Below are 24,196 nucleotides of genomic sequence, written 5' to 3'. Positions count from 1 at the left end.
AGCTATAGATTCCATGCCAGTACCGTCAAAATATTTTATCTCCTTTCGTTTTAACTTGGAGACAACAAATATTAACGTAGAGATTTAATGACGAAAAAGAAAGATGAAAAAAGCCACTAGTAACTAGTTCTAACCACCATACCTAAAGTGCACTTTACATATTATAAAAATAAGTCGCTATCGCGTCTCAAAAACTATCGGACGGATTTTTGTTATGGCGAATGTGATTCCAAAGCAAGTTTTAGGTGTATAATTCATAATGGTTTAATCCGAACGAAGCCAGGACGGGCCACTAGTACCAATATAAAATAGTAAGCTTAAGTATATTCTAACTAATATTATAAATTCGAAGGTTCTCACGCCTCTTCACGCTCTATCTACACAACCAAGTTTCTTCAAATTTTGCATAAATGTAGTTTGAAATATGGAGAAGGACATGGGGTACCTTTCATCTCGGAAAATTAACGCGGGTGGAGCCGCGGGCAAAAATAATTTCCCACTCGAAATGTGAAGTGATTTCAAACGGAACGTGCGAATTCCAAACCGTTATAATAAACAGCGGTGTGACAATCAATATTATGTAGTTACGCGTTCGTGTCTACTCGAGCATCAAATCGACCTCCGGTAGGTCACGACACGACTCGATTGTATATCGATATGAATAGGGCCTATTACTGGCTTATATTACATAGACCATGAGAATACATTAATGTTTGTACAGAAGTTAGTTTCTTTTTAAATACATCTCTTATTTACACTTTAAACGGGTACTCAGAAAGACAAAATAAGAAGTTTTGTTGATATTATAACGTTTTATATCTACCCTTCTACATTATATCAACCCACGTCTTTTCCGTGGTACTATCAGTGGTACTACTGGTACCTACATAAGAAGCAGCGTCCAATAAAAAAACATTGCGTGCTTACAATCTAAGTTTACAGTTTGAGATTAATATTTTCAATAGTAACTTCCAATATATCTTCAGATCCCTGTATTTCAATATGTGTCAACTTTCTATTTTCCTTCCACTACAACATATCATGATAGTAATCCAAGTAGTTGTTAGGGTATACAATATCAGTTCTTATCACCTATGACGTCAATCGAACCGAAGGACGAGTAGGCGATCGACTCGTATTTAACATAAAATCGATAAATTATTCATAAAGTGTTATATGCCTGAAACTTTTTTACTGTGAGGTTTGTGTACATATCCAGTGTTTGGAAAGCTTTGTGTGCAAAGAAATAGCTTTTGCGGGGTTAATATCGTCGATTCGATTTAATGATTGATTTTTTTCTATTTTTAGCGATGATATTCCATTAAATATCTATTGAAGGTACTATACTTATAGAAATATTATAATTATTTTGAAATAAGTACCTAAATCTGACAATTTTTCTGAAAATCTACAGACCATTCGGTTATATAATTACTCAAATTAGCAAACGCGTAGTATGTTGCTAAAATGTAAATAATTTTCATTGGTAAATGAAAATTAAACGGTCTGCAGACGAGCTTTACTCGATTAAATATTTAATAATTGTCTTGATTAATATTTATTTTTGTTTATCTATCAAGTGTTTTCACAGTTTCTTATCAAAAATTTCGACGAATATATTTTTTTTGTTTGTTCGAACCTTTTGGAAATAAACTGGGAATTTTGAAAAGCACTGAGTGTACATGTGCACTCATCTGTGCCTGAGATGCAAAAAGGTCTTACCTTGATCCTTATATATTAAAAAATGTAGTCTGGCTGTCTATCGCGTCCGTCTACTACTGTATGTATTTTTCTACGGTTTTCACCAATAGATATTGTGATTCTTGAGGACGTTTTACTTTTATAATTTATATATGATTAAATATAGATTTATTTAATGAGTAAAGTAGTGTATATAAATAAATAAATAAATTAACGTTAAATAACGTTTTTTTTTCAATTTATTTTGTTATTATTTAGAATATGAGCGGTTACGGCGTGACTGCTGGGGGTATGTCAGGCGGCGGCGACACCGACACACTGTCGCGGCGGCTGCGCGAGGCGGAGCGCGCGAGGGCGGATGCGGAGCGCGCGCACGCTGATGCGCTTGCGCAGCTCCGCAACGCACAACGCTCGCCGCTCGACGCACACAACGTGGAACAACTGCAGTCCAGAGCGAGGGAGTTGGAAAAGAAGGTACTGTAATATTTTTCAACGTCGTATTGACTGATTATCCTATTACTGGTTGTCGTAACGTATTACGTGTATAATTGTATATTATAGACACTCCTGGTGTTGCAGGCGTCCATCGAATGCGGTAACCACTTGTCATTAGATGGTCCTCATACCTGATTTCTTGACTCAGTAGTAAAAAAAAACAGTTGAAACTTTTCTCAGTTTTCTTTTCAGTGTAAATATCTGATCGATAATGTTGATCTATGACGTTACTTAGATGATTGGACGGGACTTTAAAAATATGAACAAGTTGGGATAGTGTTATTCGTACAGTATGATTCAAATATTATACCAGTAGGATACCATCAATCAACCATAATATCAAGCTTGCCTGGTGATAGTTCATTTCATGTTTCATGCCACCAGGCGGCATTAGAGACTGTTCGATGCGAGGAGCTACAGCTTGAACTATCAGCGGCAATGCGCGCGCGCGGGGCGTCATCCGGCGGCGGCTGGTCCTCTGCGCCCGCGCAGCCTGCCTCGGAGATCGAGCGGATCATGGCCAAGATCGAGCAGGACAACCGTATCTTGGCCGAGTTGGAGCACACCCGATCCACTACACATGGTAAGCATTGTCTAGAAAGCAGAGAATTTAATAATATGGTAAAAACATCTACTTACAATAAGTTGTTCAGCATAATCGTAATCATGCAAATATCAATATCAAATTTTCTAGATTGATTTGAATAGTCAGTCTATGTTTAGACTAAATCTTATGCCATTTAAGTAAATTTCTGTTATGCAGGGATGCAGTCCAGTGGATCTAACCAGGCATTGGGCGAGTTCCACTCCCCCAACCCCTCGCCGCTGCCGCATTCGTACACGAGCACGACCGGCCACGTCGCCATCTGCCAGAGCAACACTATGCCGACGCTCTCTTCTCTCCACGCCGCCAGCCAGTTGTCCGCTCCCAACTCCAACTCCGTCGGATACTCCATGAGCGCGCACAACCCTACCTCCTTCTCCAATCCTATACCCGCTTATTCCACTAACACCTATTTGGCTAACCCCCACCAAGTCACATTCACAAACCCAGTAACTGCTCCTATGGTCAACAATATCGGCCAAATTTCGAGCACCTTGGCAGGATTGCAAAGTAATCTACAGAACATTACTGGAAATATGTCTGCTATGAGCTTAGGTAGCGCTTTGACTGGTCCGACGCTGACGGGAACAATAGCGGGTAGCGGCCTCACCAGCTGTCTGAATAATGTACAAACTAGTTTGTCTGGAGGACTGACGAGTACTCTAGGTGGTATACAATCATCATTAACTGGATTGACGAATCCTCTCGGGAACCTCACAGGCGGAACCCAACTCAGTGCGTTAAATACGAGCTTGACTGGAACTAACGTATATGGCACAACTGGTACTTACACTAATCCGCTGCTTTCAAGTGGACTAGGTACCAACACTATGAATATTAAATTAAAACCTTTAGATGAAATTGACCTTGGATTGGGTAGATTTGGCACAACTACCACTGGAACAGGAAGAGTGGCAACGCCTGTAACGCCACATCAAGCAGGCTGGAACTTAGGATTAGATAGCCAATACGGACCTGACAGATTAGGTGGCATAGATACTGGCTTTAGTCATGACCGAAACCAAAGAGCTTTATCGAGAATTATGCCCAATTCTGGATTAGATATGGATGGTAACTATCATAATTTCACTATGTATCAATTGATACATCACTCACTCTTCGAATGATATGCTTAATTATATATTTGTATGACTTGCAGTTCGAAATACGCATTATATGAATGGCGGTGCCCCGACTGAAGGTCAAGTTGACATGTTAGATATCCCCGGCAAAGGTCGCTGTTGTGTTTACATTGCACGGTTTTCCTATGATCCACCTGAGTAAGTTTTGCCTTATATTTCTAGATTTCTACAAACGAACATGTCTGACCTAGTGGCGATATTTCAGAATTGAAAGTGCTGAAGGAGAGCTATCCATATGTACCGGAGATTATTTGTTAGTTTGGGGTCCGCCAGACCCTAACGCTTCGATGCTTGATGCGGAGCTATTGGATGGTCGGAGGGGCCTGGTACCGGCCAATTTTGTACAACGACTAGTTGGAGATGATCTTTTAGAGTTTCATCAGGTATGGACTATTTTTATCAAAAATAAGTATATAATATCTTATTAACATTCTACTACCCACGTTACGTTTACGTTATTAGATGCAGTTACAAAACTGAAACATTTTTGATCTATCTCATTATATATCTCAGATATAAAATCGTTAGCAAGAGATGTCAATAAAAAAAGTGTCATTTCAGGCAGTAGTAGCGACCCTTCGAGATGTGGATGAGTCTGCGACGACGGCGGTCAGTGACCTCTCACTGAGTCGCGACGTGGCACGTCTCAGTGAAGTGGCCGATATCAGTGAAGGGCCTGAAGATGACGACAATGGTAAGCATTCATTTGTCGACTCCATTGGGCACAATTTTAGTAACTTATCATAATTACCTATCTGAAATATTTAATACCATATTTTAGAAACGTGTCTAACTGTTTAAGAACTTGATTTTTTTAATAATAGATGAATGATTGAATAATATAATTAAATAGATTTAGCAAATTAGAAAATCAAAAACAGAAAACGACAAAAAAAAAATTAAATAACATACCTGATTGAAATATTTTATCACTATAATATCTCGCATGCAATCCCAAATGCATCAAACAATTTTAACGATGCTTGCCAATGAATTGTCATACTTCTACTAATCACGGCAATGAATCGGCCGCTGATATTAGAATGAATAGCATAGAAAACGCATTGGCCATGAGTTCTGTAGAAATAGATCTATAGTTGAACCTTTATTACCTCCCCTATGTCCCATCCCGTTTCCACTGGACTTCGCTGCACGCTTCTTCGCATATCACTCGCACTTCGCCTGCCTGGCTGCACTCCTACGCGATCTACCCTCGGACCTGAACAGCCGAGCTGTTTTTCTCGTCGCTAGTGCCTGCGCCGCGGCAGCTCACGCTGGAGAGGCAGCTGAACAAGTCGGTGCTGATTGGCTGGACGGCGCCCGAGGGAGTCCAGCAGGCAAACATCGAGAGCTACCACGTCTACGTCGACGGCGTCCTCAAAACCACCGTCAAGGCGTCAGAGCGCACTCGCGCTCTCGTTGAAGGAGTAGACTCTAACAGGGTAAGCTGTCTAGTCATACGTTGTTCGTTAGTTTCGACTCAACTGTGTTATTATTAGATTTCGTTTCATCTTTGGAGAGCACAAATAAGCATTAGCTCATTATCACTGTTTGCTTTTAGTTAAAAACTCTTATTCAATCTCATTGTATGATACATTGACACAGTTTATTTTACTACCAGTATTTTTTAAGTAATGATTTGGTAATATTTCTCTAAAGCCGCATCGCATCAGTGTCCGTTCGGTGACGGTAACGAGACGTACGTCAAGAGATGCTGCGTGTACTATGGTGATTGGGCGAGACACTGCAAACATGGGACCGACTTGTGTTAGAGCCAGTGGAGTCACGTGTTCTCAGGCCATAATATCTTGGCTGCCTGCCAATTCAAATCATCAACACGTCGTCTGCGTTAACAATGTTGAAGTAAGCAACAATTTTTTTCGAAAGCTTTAGTTATTAAAAAAAGAAATATATTTTAACTTGCACACTATATTGCAGGTCCGAACAGTCAAACCTGGAGTATATCGTCATACTATAACAGGTTTATCACCTAGTACTCAGTATCGAGTGACGGTAAGAGCAAAGCACTTAAGAGCTGGACCTCCATCGGGAATACCCATCGAGGAAGCCCCCGGGGCGTATACTGACTTCAGAACCCTACCCAAAGGCCTGCCTGATCCACCAAACGAGATTATGGTATGTAAATAATAGTGAATATTAGAAATTAGCATGAGATAAGCATGCTTTATGACCCTGAATTTTTACAATATACTCTTTACACTCACACTCCTTGCTCGCAGTAACCTACTTTGACAAATATACAACAATAACAACAGGAATGATAATTACCCAAGCTCAAAACTTTAAAACTGCAGGATCCAAAGCACAAGCACAAAAATATAGCTTTCAATCTCTCCACGAAGTGTGTGCTGAAAGGATAATAAGTATAATACAATTCACTAAAAACAACACTCCTTTTCCAATCAAATAATATCACATCCTCAAAGCACACAGCACGACAATCTTGAGGCAGTCGCGTCAATCGCAACCATAAATCCAGCTCCAGGAAAAATTGTATTGACCGATCCCAACGCTCACCTAACTGTTAGCTTAGCAAACCCCATTGTGTTGTCAGTTCCTTCCTCAATGTGGCTTCTAGCGTAAAACATGGTCACAAACATCAAAATATTGTCAAAACCCAATTGGCTAGCGTACATATATTTGGCTGGATTGTTGGTGGTGATTGGTGCGGTGTCGCAGGTGGAAGCGGGGCCTCAGGACGGCACGCTGCTGGTCACGTGGCAGCCAGTGGCCCGGCCCCCGGCTTCGGGTCCGGTCACCGGATACGCGGTATACGCTGACGGCAAGAAGGTCACCGATGTAGACTCGCCCACCGGCGACCACGCTCTCATCGACATTGGCAAACTGATCGGCCTCAATCCCAAATGTGTCACAGTAAGTATCGATGTACTAGAGCTTCACTTGGCTGTAAATGCTACGTTTTGGCAATATTTTCCTACCTATTCAAAAATTTTTAACTACTAGCATTGATACTGTCATGATCAATGACATTATCAACATACATTTCTCCATTTTAGATAATAGCGATTTTCATAGATTAGTCCATTAGAACCACTAGGTTGAAAATATAAGATGGGTAAATGAATTAAGTGATTTTTAATTTTCAGGTTCGTACAAAATCCCGAGATAGTCAGTCTAGTGATAGTGCACCCACGCCTATCCCGCCTGCGGTGCTGCGGGGTGTGGCATCAAGAATGCCTCGAGGTCCACACCCTCCCAATCAACCAGTACCCCCTGGCTACAGAATGCCCCAGCGACCACAACCTTATCAACACCAACAACAAGTCATAGAACATGATGAGAATTTGTCCGATAAGGAGATTTTCCCTACTGGCAATCGTCACGACCAACATGCAGCTCAGGTAAACTCATATTTTTCTTATTAAATGTGTATTTTGTCTAAAAAGTGATTGACTTTGATTCTTTCGTGTTGTAATGTGTTTAGAATCAACTTCAACCATTACTATAAATTGTTGCTTAAAACTTAATAATACATAATTTCAATTCCTAACTGTTATTTCATTAGATATTACAATGTAATTTATTTGACTTCAATATATGAAAGGAATAATTAATAAATGTTTATCGTCACAGCACTTTGTCTACATTTGGTTTGCAAATCAGTGTTGTATATTTCGTGTGTAACTTCAACTTTCATTTCGCCAGTATGTTCATTATTATTTCTGATGTTGGTTAAGTATTTTATATGAGCTTCATCTTTTATTTTTTTATCTGATGATTCTTCGTCTGTGTCTTCTTAGCTATCATTATAATGATCAGTGTCAAACGCTCTCTTCTTGCGTGATGAGCAATCTGTTGTGCAAATTATACAAATCTGATTTATTGTCGATAAAAATAGTGATTGTTTGGGTTGGATCACATCAATAGATTGCTTATCAGGTAATATCGGTGTTGCAAACTGCACTCTTTATACTATCTCCTGTGGTTCTGTCGCTGGCATCTTTTCAATGTCCAGTAGCTCTCAGCCGACCGACTACACGACACGACCACTCGCGCCATCGACTCTAGCTATGCACTGGGCTCGACCGTTCAAAATTAAATGCATACTGCTTGCGACTAGATGAGTAGTCTCTAGTGCTATTGGCCGATACCCGAACAACGCACGACACATTACAAATAATACTTAGAACAAAATAAAGAGCTTGTACTTTGTGACACAGAATAACGTCCATGGAGCTCATGTTGTGATCATTCCACTTAGAAACTAACCTTACCTCGCTCTCTCACATAACTTTATACACCTTTCCGTAGCCTACGAGTGGATTCGGCACAGGCCTCCTAAAGAGCATATTCGACAAAATAACCCCTTCGGTAAGGAATTTTAACACGTCTTTCAAATATATTTTATTTATTTATGGAGTTTTATACTTTTTGTTTAGCGTTTTATAAATTAATTTCAGTTTTGGGAGTGTATATTGTTTCTGTTATTAGTTATGTAATGAGTTACTATTTATTTATTTACGATTTTACTTCCACAGTGTGCCAGTATAATAGTATCATAATACTTATAAATACTAATGTAGTCATATAATGAGCATATTAAAACAATATTATACACTTGAGTATGCTTTTATACATAATATTTTAAAAGTAGTCAAGAAATTAGTAGAAAACAAGTATTTTAGCTAATTTATGCATACTATATTATATATTTTGTAACGAATAATTTGATATACATACAGATATTAGAACTTATAAAAAATAGGAAAAAACATAGAAAATAGAATTGCAGCAGACAGGCATTAGAACTGTAAAGGATCATCGCGATATAATAAAATGTTATAACTAGATAGTAGGGTCTAGTAACCAAATATTCACTGCGCAACTGATATAGTCTAGGTACCAATCATGTCATACATATCTCATCTACATTTCATCGACGAACACCTATCTACTCATAATATAACTGTACATGAAATAAAAATACAAGTCGCAACGCCAATTCCATAGATTGTCACTACGACAAACCGAATGCTTCCAAGCATCTTTCAATCTTCCACTTCCGCTTCCGCGGCTTCACTGCTCTAAACATCTATCTACTTACAATCTATCAATGCAGTTATTGTTATAGGTACTTCATGTATTTAGAGTACACTCGTAACCTAAAGCTTAAGTTCGTTCGCTTCTTACAAAAATTAACGACCGAAACTATTGTCCGAATATTTCATGATAAAAGGAAACAAGATCACGTCACCAATCAGCACCATTTCGTCATGCGCATCGACCATAAACTATGTCAGCACGTCCATAATTTCACATTGTTTTATCTTGTTTAAAAAGATCAATGCTAAAATTTTGAATAACCGTGTGGTACCTAGCAATCGGGAATACCAGCCATCGAAATCACTAAAGAGGGCGCTGCGGAGCTGGGTAGCGAGGATGAGGAGGCGTCGCGTCGCCGCACGCAGGTCTGCGATCTCTCTAATTCTCATCGATGTGCTCTACATGTGCTAGCACTATTCACTCTGCTCTCTCTCTGTCTCTTTCAACTTTGTGCGGATTCTCCCGACCACGAGTTTTCATTTCTCGGTGTTCTGTGTTGTAATCTTCACTTGTACCGTCCTCGATGTTCGATGCCACACACTCGACACAGATCCACGCGTCCCGAACACGTCCAGGTTAAAGACACGTCAGCAAAGACAGATCACGAGGTCCGTCCGATGTGACAGTTAGGCAATCCAAAATTACGTAGGTCCACAGAGCACTCGATACAATTTCATATCACTCGAGCATGTACAGCGCGTGTTGTTTGACTGTTCCTGCATGTTGTCTTGGCTTCGACGCGTACACTCACTACTCCTGTCACACACCTTCCAAAGTCAGTTCCTCTGTATGTTAAGGAGTAAGGGTAAGACATTTCGGATTAAACCGGATTCAGAGATTATTTTGAAATATATTTTAATGATTCGAAGTTCAATTTTGTTTTATTATATACGTACGCTGACAAGCACTTTTGGGACCAACAGTTATATTATCTGCTATGAATGATATGGTTTCAAGTGTAAGCGCTGCACGCTAGCTTTCGTTGTGCATGGGGGTTGACTAGAGCTACAACGGAATGTCTTGTTTATATACGTCCAAGGAGCAGGTAATTTTATCGCTTTGACGCAACGCCACAGAAGAAAATATGGCTATGGGCTTAAATATTGCTGTTGGCTTTTTTAATGGAAAATCTAACCTTATTAATGTGTTGGTTCGTACGGACGTCAGCAGCAACCGTCCCAACCAGCGCAAGCGTCGCAGCAGCCATCGGGGGCGCAGTACCAGAGTACACAAGCCTACCATGGCACGCAGCAACCCCCCTATCAACAAGCCGGCCAGTTCCCAAGTAACCAGCAGACCCCGTACTCCGGCCAGCCGCAGCCGTACCAAAACCCACCACCAAGAAACCATCATGAAAGAGGCCGCCCTCCCAACCCGCACCAGGTTCTTTTCCCTTACCTTTTGCCTTTAATATCAGAAATTGTTCTTCCCGTAGTTTTTGAATAGATTTCCATAAATTACCTACCTATTTTCTATTCTATTTTATTTTTACTGTGCAGAGACGCAAAAATTCAATTGAATAGAGAGAAGATGAATTTACATGAATTTTGAATGATTGAATGATTTATATTATGTATTGTTTTAACAGTCTTTTATATGACAGCAACAACAAGGACAGCAGGCCGGCATGCAATACGGGCCACGAGGAGTGCCCCCCGCCGGGCCCCGGGGGCCCCAACCAGCGCAGATGCGGCATCATCAGCCGCAAGGTCTCCAGCAATCCAAGAGGAGTCGCTACTTCATCGCATTGTTCGACTACGACCCTGCCACCATGAGCCCCAACCCAGAGAGCTGTGACGAAGAGTTGCCCTTCAGCGAAGGTGATACCATCAAGGTATGAACAGTTCGTTGTATTCATTTGATGTTCAATAAATTAAAATGTATTAATTTTTCGGCATGCAACGATTGACATGCAAGTTAAACAACCATAAAGAAAACATTAACTAAAATAAAAGAAACGCATTCCTGACAGACAATTTTTGTTGTCAATTAATTAATATCATATCTTTAATTATGGTATTTCTTATGGTGGTACCTATGCATTTATATAATAAGATATATTAAACTTAACCAATAATGAAAGGTTAGTTACCATCACACAAAGAGTTGGCAGATTCTTTACAATTTTTGCTCCATGCGAGATTCTATTTCGTGAGGGTTGTATGTAAACGTAAAATTTTGCTGTCTCACTAGGTGTGGGGCGACAAAGATGCCGACGGCTTCTATTGGGGCGAGTGCCGCGGGCGGCGGGGCTACGTGCCCCACAACATGGTGGCAGAGCTGTCCGAGCAAGAAGCTGCCCAGGCTGCCCCCAAGCCCAGGGACCGCTGGACAGACGCGTACGCCACCCAGCCCGTCAGACGGATGGTCGCGCTCTACGATTACGACCCTCAGGAACTCAGCCCTAACGTCGATGCTGATGTAAGTTACTCTTACTAATCGATACATAGACGTACATACGAATAATCGATACTAAAAAAGTACTAGGATATGATAGTATCAATAAATTTAAGATGCAGAGAAATAAAGCACAGTTTCAGTGTTTACTGATGTATCAGCTACAAGTACTTGAAAGTTACGATGGCACCATCTTAAATACAATAATTGTTTATTCCAGGCAGAGCTAAGTTTCCAGACGGGTCAGATAATCCACGTGTACGGCGAGATGGATGACGACGGCTTCTACATGGCGGAGATCGATGGCGTCAGGGGGTTGGTGCCCAGCAACTTCCTCACGGACGCCAACGACCAGTACGCGGTGCCCGGACAGACTAGCCAAGGTACTGTCACTATTAGTATCACGCTGTACTCAGATAAAATGAAATACTTAATACGTTTTAACGACAAATTAGAATATTCGATTTTGAAGTAACCATGCTGCGGATTCGATTTCTAAGGCATATTTATACATTACATTAATACTCAAGAGCGATGATAATAATTTTGTCAATCAACATCTGATGAACACAAAAATCACAAAATAACCTTGCATGTATTCAACCCTAACTTATTTTATTTTTTATTCTACTGACCCTTCTTTTCGTCATCGCCTTTCTGCCTTTGCTGTCTAACTTTAGTTTACACCCTGAGGTCTGTTAGAGATTAGGCCGATGGGGGTCAGTGGATTTGCAAATGTTGTGTCGTGCAGGCGGCGCGGGTGGGGTGCGGGGTGTGGGAGCCGCGGGCGGTGTGGGGCCTGGAGCAGTGGGAGGGGCAGGCGCGGGGCGCGGGCGGGGCGCCGCCAGCGCACCGGGTCCCGGGGCGCGGGGCCCTCCGCCTCCGCCGAGGGACAACGTCGCGCCCGCGCCCCGTAACCACCACCGGAAGGCAGGTGCGTGCCCACCCGCCCTACTGTTGCCGCGGTCGGCTTTTCATATTCGCTGTCATAGATACTCTCCCTGTTAGACGTATAAACTGATTTTGAATTAACGATATTAATAAAATGTGAGGCGGAGTGATCGGGCTGACCGTTTCGGTAGATGACGTCGTGAGAAACAGTAAGAAACGCGCGTGCTCTGATTTATTCATTTTGTGAAAGCACTAAATTGAATGTCGCATTCATGTAGTAGTCCACGTTAGGGCCTGCTGTAAATAGTACATCAGAGATACGATAAATCTATGTGCACTTTGCACTTTATACTCATCGATATAAGGTGTTCTATAGAGAAACAAAAGACAAATGTGCACCAAGTACGTAATTCTCGCTGTGACGTCATTGACCGCAGCTGACAGCCCACTCCTAGTTTAGGTAAGTTCGGTGACTGCGCGGTCTGGGTCACCGAGAGCTTTGAGTGTTTCATGTTTGCACCTTGGACTTGCTATGTAACTACTGAGAGAAGCTAGCTATTTCGCTCTGGTACCCTCTATCATCTTTCCTGTACACGGTATAATGATTGCGACGGGACTCGTTTCACGAGTTCGAAACTTTTAGTCTTTAACGTTTCTATTGACAATATAAATTTCAATCTACCGTCAAATCTACTGCCTACCAAGGGTTTAATGTCAGCTGAGATAGGTGGTATAATTTATGAATCCTAAATCATATTTCATGGATGTTCTTATGTCCTTCTATCAATAATCAGATATGATATTTTAAATTTTGCAAGCAGTTTACAAAATTTATCCTAAATGAAACATTAACTGACAAAATAGCACAATTTGTAACGATTTATAAATAAATTCTGATAAAATTGATGGTACTGATGATTTCCTCGAAACTTTTTCGGCTAGCAAGCCATTTGATCTCAATGCGAGTCCGGTTGCAATCTACGGAGCACAAAGACTCTTGGTGTACACTTTGCTAAATAACACTATCTTGGATTACACAGTCACAAACATCGTTCTTACCGAATCTAAATAAGTTATAATATAAATGCGGCTATAATAGTTTGAAACACTAAACTGAAACATGGTACAATTAAGAGATCTAATCTAAGGACCTCCTCCAAATAACATAACCTTATTATTTTTCATTATATTATCTATCCTACTCTCTATCCTGTTTTTATTTTCGTTCACGTATTCTCCCGCCATGACCAATTTTGTATACAAGTCCACGTCAGTGGGTAGGCTCATCAGTAAAATACACGCAACATACTTTAGCACAGTTCTCACGGTGCGCGTGAGGTGTGATCCAAGATTCAAGTGGTTGTCTGTGGTCACTATATATGTTGTGTGTATTGTCTGTTTGCTAGATGCCTGCCCTCTTCCCCCTTCTCAGTTAGACCACAACACATGCGCCAGTAATCCAGAACAGGCGAATTCTCAGGTAAAAATACCGTTTGTAAATCGACCCACAACAATACTGTTTCAAATTAAACTATGCAACGATACTAGTCGTTTTTTGTTGAACTGTCACTTCATATCTCTAGATTATTATTTCACTGTTTCCTTTTCTTCATTTATTTATCTATATTTATCTTGTGTTTCATTATTACGCTCAGTGTACAGGCCGGATCTAGTTACGTACAGTGGCCCTTGGCTCACTTGGTCCATTAGACTGTTTCGGTTATCATCGAGACCATAGTTATCCTCGTATTACACGTCATTAGCTGTCATGCCATATACTGGACCACATCATACAGAGACTGGAACAGAACAAACACTGGCGTATACTTCACTCACTTCAAAATTATTACCATAACCCATTCACCATGATGTAAATACAAACTCTAAGGCCTGTGAATGTGGTCCCATTACTATATCGATTATGATATCGAGTAATTCAAGATTTTAAATTATCTAACGGCGAAAATAAGTAAAAGAAACTCGTTATGTAATCGATTAGTAATTTCTATGATTGCTTTTTGTTGTAGAATAGAACTAAGCATGATGATTGTACCTTTTGAAAATGTCAAAATTTCGTGAATGTTCTAGCAGTGAAACTTTCGAATAATTTTGAAAACTTTGTTCCGAAATCATAAATGACAATTTTATTTTAAATCTTATCTCTCACCAGCTTGAACTATTGTAGTGCATGAATTATATCGCACATATTTTTAAAATTTATAATTTTAAAATAATATTAAATACAGGTATAGCATGGTACCTGGATTTTAAGTATAATACAATTTTTGCAAAGTAATATGATAGTATATAATGTAGCCTATTACGTCTTAAATTCTGGAACAAATATAGTATTTTTCTATAAAAGGTAAATTTTAATGTATTCTTAGGGCAATGTACATGATATGTCATTCTTAAAGAATATAATATGCATTTTCAAACAAATCTCACCATAATTTATTTAGAGTGCCTTGATTTGAATAAATAAAAGTTCTGATAAAATCATACTCAGTTTTCTTTTTCGTGATACTGCATATTATTTTTCATATGTTATACAGATTTATTTCTCATCATAGTGTCATTTACAAAAATCATCTGCTTTTAATATTTAATTCTAAGTTAGAAAGCATACGCTAGAATGTATACTTGGTTGGACCCGCAGGCGAGAGCGAGAGGCGTGGGGAACGTGCAGGCAACGAGCACGATCGCGCGCACGAGCGCTGGTAACGCGGGCACCCCCACCGTGCAGTCGCCGGGCACGGGGGGCGGAGCGGGGAACGTGGGGGGAATGGCCAACATCAACATGGGCGGCATGAGCAACATGAACAGCATGGGAGCCATGAACAATATGGGCGGCATGGGCAACTTAGGAGGCACAGGGTCAGCGGGAACTCCCATGGGCAGCGCTGGCAGCGGCGGGGTGGTGGCAGGGGTGGGCGGTCAGGTCACTGGCGCCACATCCAACGTCTCCCCGGCGCGCCGCGCTGGCCCTGCGGTCGTCCCCGCTCCCACCGCACAACCCTTGCCTCCCGCTCAGGTACCACCTACATCCCAGCCCAACCTCATGCAGAAGTTCTCCGAAATGACCGCCCCCGGCGGCGATATCCTCAGCAAAGGCAAGGAACTCATCTTTATGAAGTTCGGACTAGGCGGCAAATAATGTCGGAGTGGGCTCGTAGCCCCCTGCGCCATGGCCCTCAATATAATGAGGTTCCGCGCGTGAGTTTCCCTCACTCCGTTAGAACCTCCGAAGAGTCAAGTTCCGAAGAAACGGGCTCAGTAGAATCGTACGCCTTAATAGACTCCAACACCAATATATTTGAAGGTGCGATTTGGAGACGTGTTGCGTTAATGTTGCGGTTGCGTTGGGTGAATCGCCACGATTGGACTTGGATGTGGGTTCCCGTCATGGTGCGCGTGGAAATTTTCTACTTTAACGGTTCATGGCCGGCTACGGAATGAGAGTACTTACTTTATAGAAAATTTTGTAAATAAAAATTCAATAAACGCACAGTCTAGTGAATATTCAAATATTAGTGCTGTCTCGATAGTACCCACGGTTGAAGTTTAAACACCTGAAGTTAGTTGTGTACCTATATGATGTTTTCTAATTCTTGGACTACCTATAATCCTTCTGTTAGATTAGAATATATTTATGAGTGAATTGTTTATACATATTTGAATTATTTCGTATGTAGGTAAGAAAATGATATACTTAACAGTTATTGTCTAGATACTACACAATCCAAGAGGAATAGAATTGTTGTGATTTTCTACTTTCTCGATCGCTAGCTATGAAATGAAAAACGTATATTTAAATGTTGCAACAGAAATGTTTCATTAATTTACAGTCTGAATATTTAGATAATATTTCGAAAATTATTTACTCGTGTTCTCTATGACGGATTTTTTTCTCTCTATGACACTGTGTCCCATTGTTACCGTCCTACCGACCAATAATAAATTATTTTAATCTCCGCTTTTTTTTTCGATAACTGATAATTTGAAAATAAAATGTGTTCAATAATTAAAACATAATAACTGTAACATGTCATCAATGTATGTAACCGCAACTATCAATCATATTTAAAAAATCAAATAAAGTGTAAGTGATTCTTCAAATTTCCTACTAATAATATCAAAACGAGATACAATTTAGTATGTCGATATGATTACTGAATGAGCATGTGGTAATTTACGGAGTTGGGTGCCTACTGGGATTTGTCAGTAACCACAAGCGAGGTCCACTGCTGCAATTTAAATATTCATTGGTATTATAAGAGTTTTAAGTAAGCGCATTAAATTTATACGCCTGGTCCCTTAAATATTCTCGAAATAATAATATTCTGTGATAGTAGACGTGATACCATCTTTATCATTCTTGTAAAATTATAACTACTGCGTCATTTATCACTAACTAGAAATACTTGAAACAACTCAATTGATGGATTATTGATGGAATTTTTTCATATCTATTAAGACGCTTAATTAAAACATTATTTGTTAAAGAAGATATTTTAATGTCCAATAAATTATGGTTGTTACTAACGTTCGTGGTAGAGGTTATCATTATTAAAAATACACGTCCCGCTAGTGCTACTCAAGTCATAGTGGGGAGCGCTTGTTTTTCTTTTTTGTTTAAATTATCTCTATGCTATATATTTATATCTGCTTATATATTATCCTATCATTCACCTTAGGAAATTAATTGTTTTCTTTCATAGTTAACAAGCAAGTTTTCCTGCGAATACACGAGCTGAAAGATCTTGTTTTGTTATAGAATAAGGTTTGTGAACGGTATTATAAGGTATCTACACGGTCTGCTATGCTGCTCGTGTGAGGAACGGACAAGACTGCTTGCATGATGTTTCGTTACTTTAGAGGTGTACTATACATTTATAATGCATCCAAACATATATTTATGATATGAAACGCCTGAAAAGAAGATATAATAGAAAAAAGACACAGTAAAATGACCTAAGTCACACGATGTGTCATCATAAGTAGAAGAATGTACTTTTCTCGATATTCTTCTACTACCGCGAGCTGATTAAAATTAGTAATTCTACTTATAAATAGCAGATCAAAAAAATTTACGTTATAAGTCGCGCTGTCATGTTCAAATTTATGCAATAATTCTGTTATTATATCGATTAAATCTTATAACCTTTATAAAAAATAAAAATAACAAAGGAGTCCTACGAACGACGTTGAAACTAAATAATTTATTAATGTTCTAATGTTGTTGTTGTATATATTGGCGATAAGGTCGCTTGGTTTGTAGGCTATCGGAGATTGCTCACTTCGTACAAGGGATTCTTTAATAAGTCCTCTAACGCTTCATATCTATACAACGTTCTCGTACTTGTGTATTTTAATCTTTTCACATATAAATCCAGATTTAGCTTGCGATTCCTAGTTATAACATCGTATGTAACATGTATAACCCCACTATTAGTCCCATATATTGTATAACTATGTATGTATATTTAATTGGTTGTACATAATCATGCGTGCGCCTGGGGTAAAATATTGTTAGCTAAGCACTGTGCTACATATCTACCTATATAACCTGTATTTGAAGTTTTTCTATCATTAATGGATATTCTAGCGTTATTTCTAACACCGTTCGAAGTTGTTCACTTGTTTATAAATTGTTATAGATCTGTATTCATATCTTTTATCGCGACATGTATAACTACGTGTATGGTTATTTATACGGGATAATATAAAATATGTATATTAATCGTACAGTCATGTGTGCATAATTTAATATAAAGAGTTGTATATTACTTATTAATTAATGATGAAACACTATACTGGATAAATCTCTAACAATGTACCAATGAAATATGCTGAGACAAAATAAATAATACAAATGCCGCTTCTTTATTTACTGTATTTTTACACCCACAAAACGACCCTCCATATTTTAATTTCTCAACTGAACTGTCTTCCCTGTTTCTTCCTCATACAAATCGGGGGCCATTTGGAATATAGTAAATAGACATAAATAAAATAAATGTAAAACCTGCACATAACATAATAATTTAAAATCTAAAAATTACTACACTAACAACTTCATTTCCCTTTTTTAAAAGTATATTTACGATGTAACATCAGGATATTGTAGTAAAGTCTTACCCCGTTGCTCATACAAAAGTTAAACACACTATATGCTAAAATATGTTTTGTCACTATCACACTTCATAATATTTAACATTGACAGAAGACAAAACATATTTTAGCTTATTAAATTGGTATTCAAAGTATTTTAATGCCTAATAAAAAAAAAACTGAATATACGACACACTTGTGTTCTTACCATAGTTAAATTAAATCTTATACAAATAGCACTGTTTCCGTGATTGAAAATAATCGACACACAATCAATAAATTACTAAACAAAACAATAAATTAACAAATATAACATTAATCTAACTACAATACCTATTATCACAGAAATACACACCTCATCAGTAATTTGGGACGTAAAACCATTGATATTTTTGTTCGCCGTTCTTGTCATATTCGTATTCCAGGCATTTTCGGCTTAGCCACCTGAAATTTCAGTTTATTATTAGAAGGCAACAACAGCATTCTTAAGGAGGTCAAGCAGTACCGTTGTAAAATAACAACAGAATCTTCGAAATAACAAGGTTATTTTTAGGCTGACCCCGGGTTTCGCAGTGTCACAGCTCAATGCAATGCATATGCCCCGGAAACATAGAGATGAGAGAGAAAAAAATAAATGATAAAGCCGTGGCGGCTAATCAACAACAGCATTCCCGAAGGGGGTTGAAATTAGGCAGGCGGCCAGTTGTAAAACCACAGCCGAATCTTCAAAGGTTTATTTAAAACTGATCTCGGGATTCGGGTCGTCACAACTGAAAATAAAACCATGATCACGCCGATATGAGAAACAAGTTTTTTTTTATTACAAAAATGACATTCCTGCTTCAATCTTTTATTGACCTTAAAGAGATATTGTAGCATTTAACGCCTGCAAAAAAGCCCATGTTTGGAGACGATCCGGGCTACACCATCAGGTCATTCTTATGCTATAATGCGTTGTCATAGAAACTGAAACGATGTGGGAAATTTGAACTCTGTAGCTGAACTGGAAGAGGGTGAAATTAAACTTGCAAGATTTGATTACACCCAGACAATGGGACCAATGACACTAAATAAAAGCTTGGTAAAATAGCCTCGCCACTTTTTATAACATTATTAAGCGTATACGATACCAACCCTCCTCGTTTTCTGCAAGACTTGATGGGATAGTCTTTCCTGTAGCACTCCTGACCAAGGGCGTTGAAGTATATGGAGCCGATTTGACTGGACACCTTCGAGTCGACCTTGTGAAGACACTGGCGGAATTCTTCGTCGCATTCACAACTCAATCTGATCGAACATCACAATTAAATATCACTTATTTACTCTTTTATCCTTGGCCACAAAATATGCAATGCAATTGTGACACCCTTGGTAATGCTGTATATAGCTTACTAGCGTTAATAGGTTATTGATTCGATGACGGGTTATATTTTACCCGTGTACCAAATTTTATAACAATCCGTCCAGTAGATTTTGCGAGAAAAGGTAACAAACATAGGTACCTACATTTACACATACAACCTCACAAACTTTCGCATTTATAATATCAGTAGGATTAGTAGGACATCGTTACTTATTACTATTTCCGTGAACAAATTATTAACAGGTTGTGTGTATATTTATATAAACACAAAATGGTAAGATACGGTGGGTACCTTGGGTAGATCCTGTATATATTGTTCCAAATTAATATATACCTGTACACTTTTTTTATACAATTTTAGTCTTCATCTTCAGACGCATCTGACTATAACGAATAAGAAAGCCTCCTTACGAGCACCCTTTTTATACTTGTTTATATTTACTTGACTAAAACTTCGCATAACCAACCGTGTCTTACCGCTTGTACAGTTACCCTGCATGAACCTCTATGGCGGGATAATAGCGCTGAGTTTGCAATGAATTTGGGTAGGTTGATGTGATTTTGACTGTACGTATTACATTTTACAACAAACTGTATAATTTGACAGCGGTTCGTTACCTTGAATAGAATGCTTCATTAGTGAGGTTGAACTTGGTCTCTCCAGCCGGTATCACGCCTGGACAGTTGTCATGTGCGCGACAACACATGTCTGTGTCCTTCGCGACACCCAAATCGTCGAAATCATCTGCAACGTTCCCAGGACCGCACCATTTTGTACCTAAAACATTTCTATTTTTAACTGACTGCGAGAAAAGTTCAAGAGACAAGCTCTAGTTTCCCCAATTCTGTTCTTCTTGCTAAAACTGGTGTCAGATTTTATTGAAGTCGCCTAAACGCATCTGTCGTGACTTTCACGATTCCGTCTAATGGCAAGTAATAGCTTACACACAAGTGAACTTAAACTGTCAACCAGTTTGCAGGTTTCCTCACGATATTTTTCCTTCATCGGTAGCAAGTGGTGGTCTATAAAAACTACTATACATGAATCAGATTGGTACACAAACTCATGTGGCACTAGTGGATTTGAACCTGGGACATTACGATCAAGCGCACTGTCTTAAGCACTTGACCACCTATTTTGGTAAAATGCAATTTAACTGTCGTCCACTTTCCTGTTCAATTACAATAATCATGACATCACTTGTATCAGTTCACGAATGGTATGGTCACATTATGGGAACGTAGAAGGAAGGAGAACAACGTTGTTAGAAGGATTGTAGATTTTAAAGTTAATGGAAAAATAAGTAGGAGAAGGCCGAAGAAGAGATGGATGAAGTAACTGATCCGATGTTTCCGGTTAGGTTAGGTTAGGAGTCCCGAAGCTCAGGGCTTACTTAAGAAAATTATCATAAAATCAACCCTCTTTCGCAAAGCTATCCTAGTCTATCTCTTCGCAAAGCTATCATAGCCTATCGCTTAGTCCTCTTGCACGACATCCACGGGGTATTTTGAATCGATAGAAAAAGTGAAAACTATAACTTTATAAGTAATAGCATGTCGGTAGTGCTTAACTGGTTTACAACCAACAACTTAGCTCTAAATACAGAGAAGACAAAATGTATTAAATTTTCTCTCTTAAATAACTCGCACAATGTTATACCTTTAACAGTAAATGGTAAAGCTCTGGAATGGGTACATAGTACTAAATTCCTGGGCATTACTGTGGACGACAAATTAAAGTGGGATAAACATATTGAAATCACGGCCAAAAAACTTAGTACGGCAGCTTTTGCAGTGAGAAGGATCAGACAGTGTACGAACATAGATACAGCTAGACTTGTGTATTTCAGCTACTTTCATAGCATTATGTCCTACGGACTATTAGTTTGGGGTAATGCAGCTGACATAGGAAAAATTTTTGTATTACAGAAAAGAGCTATCCGTTTTATTTATGGGTTAAAACCTCGAGATTCTCTTCAAGAACTCTTCAAATCAATTAACATCCTCACTGTGGTATGTCAGTATATCTTTGATGTGCTTATTTTTGTCAAATCAAATTTACATTTATATAAAAAATTAAACGAAGTAAATAGTGTAAACACTAGAAATAAGCACAAACTTTGTATGAATAGATTCAGGCTTAAAAAGGTTCGGCGGTCTTTCGTGGGTCAAAGTGTAAAATTATTCAATAAACTCCCTGCAGAGGCTATTAATCTGCCAATGAAAAATTTTAAAATTTATGTTAAGAAAAATTTAATGGATAAAGCGTATTACACAATTAACGCCTATTTGACTGATAAAAACGCTTGGATCCTCCCGACAACTTTGCCACTCCACACATGATCTCCTAATTTTTATTTTACTGTTTTTTATTATTTTATTCACAATTTTGAATTTTGTTATAATAATTCGTATGGCATTTAAATTTTATTTGTAAAACATGTACGTGATTTGTGATCTTCAAGTGTCTGAATTATACTTCTATTTCGACGAATAAGAATTGTAATTATGAAGTCATGGGAATCGAGTGTGTCATGCTCACTCAAATGGTCAATCTGGTGGTGGCGTCGTGGGCCGGGTCGTGAGGTTCCCTCTATTATGGTTGAGCTACGCGATGGCTGTCCCATGCGTCAACTCGTGAACGGGTGCTGCCAGAGGGAACTGGTCATCTCGTTTCTCATATATTTTCATGTAAGTTAATTGTGTTTCACATCGATATATATATATATATATTATAATCAGCACTCGGATCACAATCATAACCTGTTTTGATATACCTTTTGACTATGTACATTATGTACTTTTATATATTATTAGAAAGAAAAGAAAAAAAAAATTTTTTGTAAGAAACAACAATGGTAAGCCGATCTGGCATGATAGGGACCAACACTGTTCAAATGAGTTTCTTTCGGCATTTCTTCTCAGCAGTGGTCGTTCCGAAATGCCAGTAGTTTCTAGCTTGTGAGAAATAACTATAAATTTAAAGATTGACGAGAAAAAGTGCCTGTGAAGGTCTAATTTCTGAATAAATGATTTGAATTTGAATTTGAAATAGTCCTATTCTAGGGCAGGACCACACGCCTCTACTGACGTGATGTACCGACCCCACATAATGTGGTATAATGGTAGGCGGATGATGACCACCCTCCAGTTCCTATGATGATAGTAATAAACCGCAAGTAAGTAGCCTCTTTAATTTTTTTATTTTAACCCTCGCTGTTAACAGAGGGGTATTATAAATTGGACGAGTCTATGTATTATTAGCCATCGTTACTTCCGAACGATTAAACCGATTTTGGTCTAGTTTATTTTGTTGGTTATTTACTTAGTTATATCGATTTTTTTTTTGTTTCAGATGGTTAGTATTCATCGGGTCTAGCTTCAGTAGATCTCATAAAATTCCGTACCTATTGTTACGATGTGGTTTACTTGATTTGATGTTCAACCACAAAGCTATAAAACGTTATGAGCCGATAAATTAATCCGTTACATAAATGTTCGCTTTTTAATAAGTAAGAAAACAATACGAGTAGAATAGCGGACAGCGTTGTAAAAAAACTACTGTAAGTAGTTTCTCTAATTAGCATAAAAATATAAATACTTTATTTTCAATAATTGACTAGTCGCGTTGGTATAGGTACTTTGGTAGAAATAAATTTGACCAAATCAACATATTTATCGATATACATCTATATTCGACGAATGTAATTTATTTATCGGTGTGTCATGTACATTGTTATACAATATTCGAACGGAAGAAAGCTGACATTGCGACCACAAATTGACGACTGACAATAACTCATCCACCAAAGAATTATCTATCAATGTGAACTCGTAAAAAATATCATAAAAATATCAAAATATATATATATCAATGTGAACATGCTGGATTGATGTCATCAAGAATAATCTACGTGCCAATGGTCTGACAATCAAGAAGACCCTACAAAATGAACGAGAAGTTCAAAGAAAACGCTAACGCTGCAGTCGATGAAGGAATACGCTCGGAAGAAAGTGATAATATCTATGGGCTGTTGAATTCTTGTGGCTGAAGTGAAGACAACGTACTTAAAACTCACCTGGGTATATCAAACTGAATTTCAGTTTTCTCAGTTCATCATCAGTCAGCTGCATATCTTCATCATGATCTACCATCCTAGCTAACTTCACGTAATTCACATCTGTGAAAACCCAACAGTTACTCAAATCTATTATTTTCAGCAAAACAACTGAGAACATAGCTATTGATCTCATTTTTGATATAATTTATTTTTGTAAGTAAACTAAACTAAATAATTACGTGACTTCTTTAGGACTACGTAAAGAGTATGTGAAGTTTTTCTTTATATATCCGTTACTTTGTTTATCACAAGCGGCGGTTTCAATGAGCGCGATTTTTAACGT

At 38.6% G+C, this 24,196-nt stretch overlaps 2 protein-coding genes across 14 annotated transcripts in view; one reads left to right on the top strand and one right to left on the bottom strand.

Annotated features, from left to right (window-relative positions):
* The window catches only part of Rbp (RIM-binding protein), a 25,380-nt gene extending 7,176 nt beyond the window's left edge, over positions 1-18,204 (top strand). Inside the window, exons 2-21 of one of the 13 annotated variants that reach the window (XM_053761037.1) lie at positions 1,960-2,175; positions 2,581-2,779; positions 2,960-3,871; positions 3,960-4,080; positions 4,148-4,325; positions 4,504-4,636; positions 5,194-5,384; positions 5,602-5,805; positions 5,881-6,078; positions 6,643-6,837; positions 7,071-7,325; positions 8,236-8,295; positions 9,303-9,392; positions 10,195-10,410; positions 10,631-10,861; positions 11,221-11,448; positions 11,645-11,807; positions 12,176-12,358; positions 13,722-13,795; positions 14,975-18,204. In XM_053761037.1, coding sequence (XP_053617012.1) covers positions 1,963-2,175; positions 2,581-2,779; positions 2,960-3,871; positions 3,960-4,080; positions 4,148-4,325; positions 4,504-4,636; positions 5,194-5,384; positions 5,602-5,805; positions 5,881-6,078; positions 6,643-6,837; positions 7,071-7,325; positions 8,236-8,295; positions 9,303-9,392; positions 10,195-10,410; positions 10,631-10,861; positions 11,221-11,448; positions 11,645-11,807; positions 12,176-12,358; positions 13,722-13,795; positions 14,975-15,472 — 4,542 coding nt within the window. In that variant the 5' untranslated portion in view covers positions 1,960-1,962 and the 3' untranslated portion in view covers positions 15,473-18,204. Of the gene's footprint in view, positions 1-1,959; positions 2,176-2,580; positions 2,780-2,959; positions 3,872-3,959; positions 4,081-4,147; positions 4,326-4,503; positions 4,637-5,169; positions 5,385-5,601; positions 5,806-5,880; positions 6,079-6,642; positions 6,838-7,070; positions 7,326-8,235; positions 8,296-9,302; positions 9,393-10,194; positions 10,411-10,630; positions 10,862-11,220; positions 11,449-11,644; positions 11,808-12,175; positions 12,359-13,721; positions 13,796-14,974 lie in introns of all 13 variants that reach the window. The other 12 variants (XM_053761036.1, XM_053761035.1, XM_053761046.1 and 9 more) reach the window with 12 other exon arrangements.
* On the bottom strand, positions 18,183-24,196 carry LOC128679069 (phospholipase A2-like). Its single transcript, XM_053761053.1, has 4 exons — positions 23,872-24,196; positions 20,411-20,570; positions 19,564-19,716; positions 18,183-18,873 (listed from the first exon to the last, which is right to left on the bottom strand). Exons 1-4 carry the CDS (start codon positions 24,044-24,046, stop codon positions 18,789-18,791), a joined length of 573 nt encoding a protein of 190 aa, XP_053617028.1. The 5' UTR covers positions 24,047-24,196; the 3' UTR covers positions 18,183-18,788.

This window comes from Plodia interpunctella, chromosome 21 (genome assembly GCF_027563975.2).
Source record: "Plodia interpunctella isolate USDA-ARS_2022_Savannah chromosome 21, ilPloInte3.2, whole genome shotgun sequence".
Classification (NCBI taxonomy): Eukaryota; Metazoa; Arthropoda; class Insecta; order Lepidoptera; family Pyralidae; genus Plodia; species Plodia interpunctella.
Note: the sequence above shows the minus strand (reverse complement) of the source record. Positions and strands in the feature narration are given on the sequence as shown.